The 11,745-nt window shown below is 54.4% G+C and overlaps 4 protein-coding genes across 4 annotated transcripts; 2 read left to right on the top strand and 2 right to left on the bottom strand.

Moving 5' to 3' along the window:
• On the bottom strand, nucleotides 1-751 carry J4E79_008725 (uncharacterized protein; the record flags this gene model as incomplete). Its single annotated transcript, XM_049357579.1, has 3 exons — nucleotides 1-208; nucleotides 301-383; nucleotides 659-751. The coding sequence occupies 3 exons, from the start codon at nucleotides 749-751 to the stop codon at nucleotides 1-3; spliced, it is 384 nt and encodes a 127-aa protein (XP_049208050.1).
• Nucleotides 752-1,397: 646 nt separating this feature from the next.
• J4E79_008724 (uncharacterized protein) lies at nucleotides 1,398-5,184 on the bottom strand (the record flags this gene model as incomplete). Its single annotated transcript, XM_049357578.1, has 5 exons — nucleotides 1,398-2,200; nucleotides 2,250-2,761; nucleotides 2,812-3,915; nucleotides 3,962-4,615; nucleotides 4,664-5,184. The coding sequence occupies 5 exons, from the start codon at nucleotides 5,182-5,184 to the stop codon at nucleotides 1,398-1,400; spliced, it is 3,594 nt and encodes a 1,197-aa protein (XP_049208049.1).
• A 710-nt stretch (nucleotides 5,185-5,894) lies between these two features.
• On the top strand, nucleotides 5,895-8,188 carry J4E79_008723 (uncharacterized protein; the record flags this gene model as incomplete). Its single annotated transcript, XM_049357577.1, has 2 exons — nucleotides 5,895-7,232; nucleotides 7,280-8,188. 2 exons carry the CDS (start codon nucleotides 5,895-5,897, stop codon nucleotides 8,186-8,188), a joined length of 2,247 nt encoding a protein of 748 aa, XP_049208048.1.
• Nucleotides 8,189-8,753: 565 nt separating this feature from the next.
• J4E79_008722 (uncharacterized protein) lies at nucleotides 8,754-11,372 on the top strand (the record flags this gene model as incomplete). Its single annotated transcript, XM_049357576.1, has 4 exons — nucleotides 8,754-8,846; nucleotides 8,909-9,071; nucleotides 9,158-9,268; nucleotides 9,325-11,372. The coding sequence occupies 4 exons, from the start codon at nucleotides 8,754-8,756 to the stop codon at nucleotides 11,370-11,372; spliced, it is 2,415 nt and encodes an 804-aa protein (XP_049208047.1).
• Nucleotides 11,373-11,745: the final 373 nt, after the last annotated feature.

Genomic DNA, 11,745 nt, shown 5'->3' with positions numbered 1-11,745 from the left:
TCAGTTACCCTTCCCATTCGGTCCATGTACATCGCTCTCAGCACCCACCCCCGGCGTCCCCCTCTCCTCATAAGAATCCTCGTACCTTCTCCAGATCTCCATATCCCTAGCAACCCGCTTGTGGTGTCGGACGCGGTGTTGGTAGTTGATCATGCGCTTGTCGGCTTCCAGGTACCCGCCGAGTATCATGCCTGACATTTGTATGTAACTGCGTTGGGTTAGTGGGAGGCAGTATGGGAAGGAGGCGGGGATAGGATGAGATAAGATGAAAGAGGGAAGGAAGCGACGGGAGAGACATACGTCTTGAACTGAACAGTAAGACCCTTGTATACAGGCGAGAAGGCATATGCAACACCGCCTGCCACAGCGAAGAAAGCACCCCACTATGTTTTGAAGTCAGCCATCATACCTACCACCCATCTTAATCAAGATCCCTAATCCATTCCTATTCCTCCCTCTCCTCATAGATCCTACAACCTCAACGATGCTTCATACCAGAACACGCTAACTGACCAAAGGGAAATTGCGGTATGCATAGTTGATTGACGCACGCGACTCCCCTTCCTTCTCTTCCCCATGCAGCATCCCAATCTTTCCAACAATAGTTGTCATGCAGATACACAGCGACAACGACAAAAGAAAAGAGAGGGATGCATACCTTCGTCCCCCCAATCGCCGCCCCCTTCGCCGCCTCCCAAGCCGCCTGATTCGTCTCGTCGTCCTTTGTCAAACTACCATGTTGTCGCACCATGACTGTGATTGCGTGCGCACGTATATCCACAACCTTAAGTAATCATCTGAGAAGGTGGAAAAGATAGGCCACCTAGTCGGTCGCGATCGCAGTAGTATGGTGCGATCGTAAGGGCGGCTGTTAAGGTTGATCCTTCGATGCACAGATGGGTTAGGGAAAGACGCGACCTCGGGAACATGTTGCACACGAGGTGATGTCAGCCTACATTTTCGGCTGAAGCTCGGACGTGTGAGCTTGTTTAGTGGGGGCAGCATCCATGGATGTGGGGTACTGCAGATGTACATTTCAGCTCACGATCGAGAACGCCTGTTCACTACATATATCGTTACAAAAGGCGCCGGGATAGCATTTTGGTGAAGGTTTGAAATTCTTCGTGTATTCAAATATCTATGGTATCATAGAACACCCCCAACCGTTATCCAACTTGATATGAATAATCCCCATCCTATTGTTGCATGCTGTTCAGAAAGGAAGAAACCAGAAAAGAAAACGCCGAAGGAACCCCCAGGTCTGCGAGGGCCGCATATGCAAAATCCAATCGCGCTTTCTATATGTACAAGGGCGACTCGCGATCGCCAGCGGAGAATGTGAGCATGCGCGGTATACCAAATTGCGCGGGGTTTGGTGGGAACCGCTGGCGTCGCCATCACCTCGTCGGAAAAGGAAAAGCCCTCCTATTCTCCCCAAAGCTCATCTCGAGCTCCTTCTCCAACGGCGTAACATCATAATCCACGACCTCGCTCCTCGGCGTCCCTATCCCACTCCCCGGTGTATTTAACTCCGGAAGATAAAACTCGGGGGTATAAACACCCAGCTGGGGAGGAACATCCTTCTCACCACTTGGCTTCGACTTCGGGCTATACATATCCATTCCCATTCCCAGCTGGACGTCTTTCTCCCGTGTAGGCGTGCTTTCAATAGTGACCTTCTCGAGGATCTTGCCGAGGCTATTTGCGGTGTCGGGCCGCTCAAAGTCTTCTTCGTCGACGTCCATGGCGGTGGGGATGCCGTGGGCGAGGTTGTGGTTGCGTTGGAGGTATTGTTGTAGTCTGTATTCTTGGCGGGCCCAACTTTCGTCGACGAGGCCGAGGGCGGCTTTGATGTCTTGGTCCGATAGGCCCATGGGGTAGTTTGGTTCTTTGGAGGATTTGCCGCTGACGACGCGGTTGGTGAGGCGGCTGCGGACGGAGCTAGATTTTGAGGACGTGGGAAGGGAGACGTCGTCGCGCATGGATTTCACCTGATCTTCGGTTTGCTTGAGGGCCATTTGTCGCGATTCTTGCATCGTGGGGAGGAAGAGGAGGGTTGTGTTGCGGTGGAGGGCGTTGACGAGGTCGGTGAAGCCGGTTAGGGCTATGCCGTTGTCTTCGCAGTAGAGGTATTGGAGGGTCGTGTTTACTTTGAGGACGTCGGCGAGGGTGCTGGCGCCTTGTACGCCGAGCTTTTGATCTATTACTGTCAGTTAATTGCCAGTAGGCATGAATGTGTGTTTACTCACATCTGATGTACAAGGCGCGCAGGGTTCGGTTGCGCTGCAAACCCCGTAATGCGCGGTTGATGCCAACACCTAGCTTGGTTGTCTCCAACCGGGAGTCTTCTCCGGAGATGTCAAGCCATTCAAGACTGGTATTATCAGCAAACATCTTCTCCATAGCCTGAGAAGTCTCCTCGGAGGCATCGCATGGTAAGGATGCTCGTGAGATATCAAGCTGTCGAATTGTGTTATTGGCGGCCAGCGCAAGTATCATCTTGCGGAAGTCGGCGTCCTCTTCGAACTCTAGCAGGCGGAGTGTGAAGTTGGATGGGGCAAGACCTTTAGAGATTGCCCTGGTCAACTTGTCCAGGTCTTCTTCAATGTTGTTCTCGCTGACATCCAAATGTAACTCGCGAGCTTTTCCAGGGTGCTCGGTCATTGAGTGCAAGAGGTAGGCAATGTCACTTCCAGTCAAAAAGCAATGATCCAATCGTAGTTCACGGAGAGCTGACGATTGTTTGTAGTTGACAAGATAACTACGCGGTGGTTAGCAGGGATGGCAGCATGTTAAGTAAGTGGAACTAACCCAGCTATTGCGTCGACCATGGCGGAGTTGAGTGAGGTGCCGCTCAGTATCAACTCCTGTAATCTCCAGCCAGCAAAGGTCTCGACCGATATCAGCGACTCAAGGCCTGACGAGCGCGCAACATGCGAGAGGTTGAGTCTGGTGAGGTATCCAAAAACGCCAATCTGAGAGTCGAACATGCTCGGTGATAACCTGAAGGGGTTTGACGACAGATCCAAAGCTTCGAGGGTAGTTTCCTGCGCGCGAATCGCATCCAGAACAAGAGAGAGCGACCGATCCGTTAGACCACACCCACTCAACTCAAGTCCGCGGAAGTGGCAAGCCCGCTCGACACCTGCTGCGACGAGGTAATCCAAATCTGTATCTCCAAGTTGTATTTTGTTCAATGCTATCCAATCGACATTGGTGGTCTGGTACTTGCATAGCGGAAACAGGGCTTCCACAATGCCGCAACCCTGATCTCTCGCACTGCCTCTAGACTCCCCGTGGTCTCTAGGTTTTCTTGATATGCATGAGGTAAAGTCCATTCTCCGCAGCTTTCGGTTCGTCAGGGCCAGAGCGCGAATCTCTTGCACTAGTAGACAAGATCGTTCCAGCTCTTCAATGTCCAACCGTGCATAGGTGCCGCGTTTAGTCTTGAGGCACAGGTGCTCAGCGCCGTTGGGATCTTTCAGTCCATTCAAAACATCCAATTTTACGTCTTTGAATGAGATACCGCCAAAGGTCTCGTTGTAGCGCAAGGCACGCATGACGGCGAGCAGCTCGAGGGTATTATACTGGGCTCTGCGCAGTCCGACCGGTGGAAGGAGCTCGAAACGTGGTGCATCTTCCGCAGGGTAGGTGATCTGATAGCTGATGTTCTCTGGCTGTACATCGTAAGCAACGCAATATCCAATCAAGGTTCTATCCAAAGAATCTTGGTCCATCGGATGTGGGCTTTCTTGTCGAGCAACGTCATGATACACCTCGTCTGGGACAAGGAAGTCAAAAGGTCGCGTCTCCCACTCGGGTCTGAGACTGGCTTCTATGGATCGCAGACGGACAGCGATGTCCCGCGAAGCTAATGACGCCAGATGGAGAACCTTGGGACGCTCAAGTGGCTTTCTATATGCTGTTAGCGGTATTCTAATAGCGCAGAAGGGATACTTACCGGAAGGTTAACTGGAAGGTATCGTCGATTTCGGTCACGCATACTTCAGTCAGCGTTAGGATACCATGCGACGACTGGGTGTTATGAGCGGCCAGTGATGGACTGGAAGACCGTTGTGAGGATGGTTTGAACAACGGAATAATGTGTACTTTGTGCACACCAATAGCAAGGAAACATACTGAAGCAGAAACTTTGGCAAGATCATCAGTTGAGGCTCGTGTTGTTGTCTTTCCTTGCGGTCGGAGAACGACTTTGTATATGGCGTAATGTGGAGGTACATAGTCGCGTTCTGCTTCCACGACACGCGCAGCCAGATGGGAGTTGTGTGCGGAGATGGGCTTCGCGTCAGATAGCCGTGCCCTATTCGCTGCTTCTCTTATGGCCTTGAGCCATGAAAACATCTCTTCTGGGTCCCCGAACTGCAGAGTCATGGATGAGGCGTTGTTCGTCTCGTCGTCCAAATAATAGAGTTCCAGCGCGAAGTGCGGCCGACCGTCGTCGAGATGGTATACGGCAACGATATGGCGTAGAGGTATGCCTTGGTGGCGGTCTCCAGACGATTCCGAAGCCATGGACTGAAGCTCGTGGGACGATCCGGTCGAGGGGCTGTGGCTGTGGCGGTAGTAGCTCATGCGGTTGTTCGGCGAAGGTATCCTGCGCTTGTTAGTCTTGGTATGAGCCACTGTCGACATTGGAACGCACCCAGGAAATGCTTCGATCGCTTTCGCGTGGTTCTTGAACCGGATGAGATGCTTCTCGGTCAGCACCAGGTATTCCCTCTTCTTCCTGAACATGGAGCTGCTCGTCTGGACCTCGCCATGCTGCAGCACCTGGCGATCGTGCACATCTTCCCATATGTATTCTCCAAAGCCCGTCGATGTTCGTGTTGATGTCGCCGAGAGGGGCTCGGGGTCGTCGTCTGCGGAGAGTTTGTAGCCGCGGAAGGAGCTGAACACGGAGCTGGCGCGCTTCAGGCTGTTTTTCGAAAGACTTGGCCGCTGCCCGTCTATCGTCTCCCTGACGTGACTGCTGCCCGCTACCGTGCTGCCGTTGGTCGAGGCGGTCTCGGTGTACTGCGACACATCGGACAGGTTGGACATGAAGGACGCCGTGCGCCGCTTGCGCAGCAGATTCGAGGGCTGCGATTCATCTTTGTTGCTTTGCGACGCGAATGCACTGAGGGAGCCGCGACCAAAGATGCTCCGTCGTTTGTCTTTGGACATTCCGAGATTCCTGATCGGCGCGCGCAGCCCAGCACGAGCTCGGCGACACAACTATCGCATGCAGAGGGGCTCCTGGGGGAAGGAGGCAATTGTCGCGTCGGGAGATGGGTTCGGAAGAGCTGCGGTGGAAATTGGGGCAGAATAGCAGGGTTGGGCACAGAAAGGCGGTAGGGCCAATCACGGTGAGGGCGCAACGCGAGACAATGCGGAGGTCAACGGCGGAGCAATTAGGTGCAGCAGCGGATGCAGCAGATGCAGAAGGCGGGCTCGGCCTGGGGCGGGAGGGGGTTGGCAGGCGTGCTGTAATCACGACGTCGCATCATTCCGTGGCATGAGGACTGAAGACGTGATTTCGCCGGCCGTCTGCAGTCTTGTATGGTGCTGGTGCCCGTTCTGCCAGTGCGTAGAGGCGACGGGCTGCTACACACCGGCCCGACAATCACACGGCGTTTGCAGGGAAATGACAGGACAAGATATACGCAGCGCAGTACGGGCGAGATACGACGAGTAGGGGTGGATTCAGGGTGGGTCTCTGGTATCTCGTCGCATTCCACGCGTCCACTCCTGGCTGTACGTCACATGGTGATCGCAATGATCGCCCGGCGTTAACAAACGCCGACATATTTTCTGTGCAGTCGCGACCGAGCGTCACTTCCATCGTGTGTGCAACGCCACCCGCACGCCCACGCCGCCACGCCCCTCCTCTCCCAATGCTGCGTCGCCAGCTGTCGCCAGCCGCGCAATGGCACAGAACCCCCGTCTGCCTCTTTTGCGCTGCCCGCAGCCAGACCCGACTGAAAAACACCCGAGCCGCCCCATCCAAATCCAAGCCAGTCGCTCCCCGGAAAATCGCGGTCAAGAGGAAGGGAAAGAGCTCCGATAGCCAAGAGGAAAATGTCAAGGCGGAGGATGGGTCAAAATCTCTCATCGAGGCTCTTCTGGGTGACAAGAGGGCACGAAGACAGAAACAGGACGAAGAACGAGAGTCGATTCCCATCAGCGAGATGTTCCCCGACGACCTCAACTTCGAGGAGATCAAGGTCGGCAAGCCACCCGTGCCCATGCTATCCTATGGTCTCGACCGCGTCCTCTTCAACCCCGGTGTATATCGCCTGCAGGACCCACGCTCGCGGGTGTACAACTTCGATCCCTACCTCGAGAAGATCATGCCGGCGAACGAATTCGATTTTGAAGCGCTGAGCGAATACAAGACCTCTTCCAAGGACGAGACTCTGCTGGCGTTGACAAAGCAGGTTGGCACAAAGTTCACAGGCTCTACCTCGAGTATGTCGAGCATGCTCCAACACTTCCACTACGTCCTCTCAAACTTCCGCAAACTGAACCACGGCATGCTCTCCCGCCAGTTTCCTGACCCTACACCCAGATTCTCCAGAATCACGCTTGGCCCCAGTGCCGTCTTCCTCCGATACAGGGACGGTATCTATGCTTTGGATGCCGACAAGTCTTACGATAGCCCCAACATCATGAGCTGGCTGGGTCACTCGCTCGAGAAGCTCCTCACAACCGAACGCAGCGAATTCGAAAAGTTCAGAAGGTCCAACCCAGAAAAGGCAGCCGTCGAGAAGGAGGCTGGCCGATGCTACCACTATTCGAAGCAGGGTAATCTCCTGATGCGCTCGCAACTGGATGCAATCGATCCGCGGTTACCTGGAACGGGTGTCTTTGACTTGAAGACGCGCGCCGTCATCTCGATCCGCATGAACCACAAGGAATACGAAGAGGGCGCTGGCTACCAGCTTCGTCACAATCTGGGCGAGTGGGAGTCGTTTGAGCGCGAGTTCTACGACATGACGCGCGCGACCATGCTGAAATACTCCCTGCAAGCCCGCATGGGACGCATGGACGGCATCTTCATCGCTTACCACAACATTGAGCGCATCTTCGGCTTCCAATACTTGAGCCTCTCCGACATGGATGCTGTTCTTCACGGCCAGCACGACACGGTGCTAGGAGACCAAGAGTTCAAGCTGTCTTTGGGTCTCGTTGATGAAATCCTTACCAAGGCCACCGCCGCATTCCCTGAAACAGTAAGCTCCCATTTCACCACCAGAGGGTCTCTACTAACATTGAATAGTCTATCCGGTTACACTTTGAAGCGCGCGAAGGCAAGACGCCGTTCATGTACGTGTTTGCCGAGCCCGTCACCGAGGAGCAAGCAGACGAGATACAAAACGCTGGAGAGGCCGCTCAGCAAGAATTTGCACGACGTGTTGTTGGTATTGGAAAGGACTCCCCTGAAGCTCAAGCCGCTTGGCAAGAAGCTCAAGACGACGTTGATGAACAAATCGGTGCAGACCAGGCCCCGCAGGAACCTACAGCACGTGAAGACGAACCTTTGACCAATATCGAAGAGTCTACTGACGACGTTGCCGAAGAAGCTGTCGAGGAGCAAGACGCGACTGCGGAGCCTGCTGAAGGCGAGGAAGCCAGCGCAGAAGATACCGTGCAGCCCGCACCAGTCCCCAAGGCACCTTTGATGGGCTGGACGTTGACTGTCCGCAGTCAGGTCAATGGAGGCTACGTGGACCGACCAGAACAGCTGAGCGAGTACGACGACTGGAAGCTTGAGTACCATCTGAAAGAGATACCCGAGGAAACACGTTGGAAGTTGTACTCAGCGCTGAAGGCGCGACGACACGAGCTTATCGGACAAGACGAGGAAGCGATCGATAAGAGTCTCAAGCACTACCGTGATGTCATCTCGCGCTACACCAACCGTGGACGCAAGTGGAGAGAGGAGCAAGACAAGCTCAATGACGCGAAGGGCGTGCAGGTCTTCCGACCACTCGGCCCTGGCTCAGACGCCGAGATCGTGGCGCCAGGCCATGAAGCTACGAAGGGGACTGAAGCTTCTGACCAGACCGAGGTCTCGCAAGAGCAGGCAGCGGAGGAGCCCTACAGTGAGGAATCGAAGCCAGACGAATCACTTTCTAAGGAAAAGAAGGAGGAAGTCTTAGATGGCTTGCCCTCGGTGCCATCGTAAAGGGGATGGTTTGGGATCTGGCGTTCTTCCCCTCTCTGGGGTCTAGACGGTAAATGGTTACATGACTGAACGTTTTAAAACATAGATGTAAGAGTATATGTACAATCACAAGGATACGGAGGTGTCGATACCAGGAAATGAAAAGATAAGAACGAGCAACGTCTTGACTACAATTTTACACATCATTCAATGCATTGTAAGATTCTCCAAAAAGTAATGTTGTGTGACGCGGGGTGGTAGGCCAACCGTTGGCATGAAGCCTGACCCCTGCTCCGCCGGCATTAGCGACATCATCGCTCCGCTGCCCGAATGCTCCTCCGCGAAGCTCGTTCTTCTAGAAGCTCCCCGCCATACAGCCTCACCTATGAGCGCGACTGTCCTAACTACACCCGACCGATACACGCCTGCCTGCTACACCTGAGCGGCTGCCGTTTGCTCGCCTTGGCACCTGCGCTGCCGTTTCCATCTCACTTGCGCCGGCGTGCTCGCCGCCCGCCCGCATCAAAGATCTCAACTGCGCCAACATTGCTATCACCACGCACGCTACACCACAAGCGCAACAGTCATGTCGGACGCCCAAATAGAAGAAAACATCGACCTCCTCTTTAATTTCGGGGTGGAACAGCTTGACAGACAGGAAGCCAGACAGCTCCTCGCGGTATGTCCAAATAGCCCGCAACCTGTTTGCGCTTTGCGACAAACCTCTAACTACGTGTGTAGAACCATGGCAACAATGTCGAGGCTGCCATGGACAAGTACTTCAGCAGCATGGACCAAGGAGGTATTTCTGCTTTGAAGACCCATCTGCGCAACTCACAGGCCAAGTGGGACGAGACTGCCTTTGCGGGGGCCGGCTACGGTATAGACGACACCAACGTTCCCAGTACGTCAGCTCAGGCTCGGAAGACTCCCTAGGACAACACGGCTGACAGTGGCGGATTTCAGCATTCAATATTGACTATGCTCCAGGTCTCGACAACTACCCCCATAGCAACGTCAATAGCAGAGCACCCACGCGCCCGCCTTCTCGAACCAGCGTCGCCTCCACGCAAGCACAAGCCGGCGATGCGCCCATACAAAGTCAGTGCAGCGAATGCGCCACGAGCATCACTTCGCAAGGGCTGACAGATATTCAGGCATTGAGGGCCAGGAGATGGGAGTTACAGGCTCTGCTAACTTCAGACCGGCTACTGGAGCAAACTACGATGCCTCTCAGTGGGCTCTAGTACCAACCACAACCGAAATCATCGCCGACCCTATCCCGAGCCAGCGAAAGCGCGAAGAAGGGCAGCCCGCTATCCTGAAGCCGTCGCCAAACTTCAACTACCTTCCCAACCTCATTCCTATACTCCATTCGATACCGCTGTTCCGAAACGCGCTGCTGTGTCCGGGCGTACTACGCAATGATTACTGGCAGGGCGACAATTGGTGGAAAGGCAATCCCACAGCAACCGCGCGCATCTTCGAAGACGGCACTGGACTTTCGGAAGCTTACAACCTCGAGATACTTCACGAGACACAGCGACTCATGGCATTTCTAGATAATACAGACCGGATTTACGGGTCGGTCAACGGACTGCTCGAGTCGGAGGCTTGGAGAGAGCAACCACCACTTGACGACCCGGACGACGATTTGCTCAAGTTCCTGGTGACGTGGAGTTTCGCCTTCCAGAGCCAGGTCCCGAATGCCGATTTGAACGGTCATCTTAAATCTACCTTCGACGTCGCTGGAACCACTCAAGAGAGCTTTGTGCTTGACGCCGCCGTCACACGCAATAATCTTCGGCCCGACTTCAACTTATACGATGTCCTGGATGATTCACTCTTCGCTTCGGCTGGAGCCAGTGCGCATATTCGCGAAGCGAGTAACGTGCTGATACTCCGCCTGACCTCATCAAATACCCAGACGTCTGACCTGGGATGTCATATTCCAGCCACCCTATACATCGATCGGTACCTCGAGAAGAACAAACATGTCATCGATAGTATGTACAGCGAGATCACGCAGCATGAGGAACAACTAGTCTCGCTCAAGACGCAGGTGGAGAGACTAAAGTACCACACCCCGAAGAAAGCAGGCGCAAAGAAAGTTGAGTCGCTGCAACTGCTCAAAACAAGTATGACTGCGTTTGGGCCTGAAAGTCCTGGTGGTTCTCCCAAGGATACAGAAGTACTAGCTCAACTGCAGGAGCTTTACAACAGCATAGAGAGCAAGCTTGCGACTTTGGAAGAGCAGACCGAACAAGCGCAGAAGGCGATTTTAGGCATCTCTGGGCGATTCAAGCCGCGCGTAGACGGGAGCGCTGACGAAGCCGCAACCACCGACGACCAAAATATGGACACTACGACCGAGATGACCGAGAAGGTGGAAGAGAAGACTTCCGAGCCCGTCGAAACCGTCTACCCAGAAGGCCAAACCCCGGAAGACGCCATGAAGCGCCCGTACCAACTCTGGGGCGTAGCTACGCGCAGGGACGTAGTCTACGTCCGCCACCCGGACATCAAATCCGACATCCCCAACGCAACCCAATGGTGGCGCATGCAATACGACAGCGAATCCGCTAATCCCGTCATTCGCCGCGACCCCCTCTCCCTGCAAGAAGTCATCGAGCGCGCCACGACCGAAGCCGGCTCCGCCCTGCTCGTCTACGCGAACGAAGACGCTACCGCCGCCGAGCCCCTGCCGCTGCCCAAACCCCTCCAAGATTTCGCGAAAAAGGATAATCTCAACTTCCTCCACGAGTTACAGGAGAATGCTACAGGATGGGAAGGTTATGGCGATTACGGCAACACAGCAACAGGCGGGTGGGATAACACCAACCCCCCTGCCTTTGAAGACAATGGTTGGAGTGAAATCAGCGCTAAAGAATTCAACAGCAGCAGCCGTCCGCGCAACGATTCAAACATGAGTTCCGCGACGCTGACACCCAACACGGAAATCGACGACGACGCGCCTGTTACGCAGGAAATGGTCGAGACGAACCGTAGTGGTGGTGCTGGGACCATGAGCAGCGCTAGTAGCGAGACGGTTGGTCGCGGCGATGACCTCATGGATATTGATGCCGGAGCGAATGAGAAACTGCAGAGTCATGTCAGGTTCTCGGATGTGGATATGGAGGATGTGGATAGTCAGGATAGGGCGAGGGTGCAGCGTGTGGATAATTCGGGGAAGAAGGGCGGCTAGGTGGCGCTTGGTAAGCTGCTGGATAACTGGGATGATACGGATTGGTCGGAAGATGAGGATGATGAGCAAGACGTCGATGGTGTGGTTAATCCAAACGAGGACGAGGACGATTGCGACATCGATACGTGGATGAGTCGGCCTTGAGAATGCGGATGCGGGTGCATAGCGCGGTGTTTTGGGATGGCGCTCTTATGTTAGCGGCATGATTGGATTTCGGTGTTAAGAAGCGAGAGTGCTTGGTTTAGGGAGGTGCTGGATTGGCTGGTTAGGATGACTGGTCGCGTAGGATAACGCACCTTCCATGGTTCAAAAAGCCGAGTTTTTTGCATGCGCACATGTGATGAGGCTACGCTGGCGAAGTATATAAACTGCG

Source organism: Alternaria viburni, assembly GCF_023758015.1.
Source record: "Alternaria viburni strain BMP 2772 chromosome Unknown scaffold_21, whole genome shotgun sequence".
Classification (NCBI taxonomy): Eukaryota; Fungi; Ascomycota; class Dothideomycetes; order Pleosporales; family Pleosporaceae; genus Alternaria; species Alternaria viburni.
This window is presented reverse-complemented; position numbering and strand designations above follow the sequence as displayed.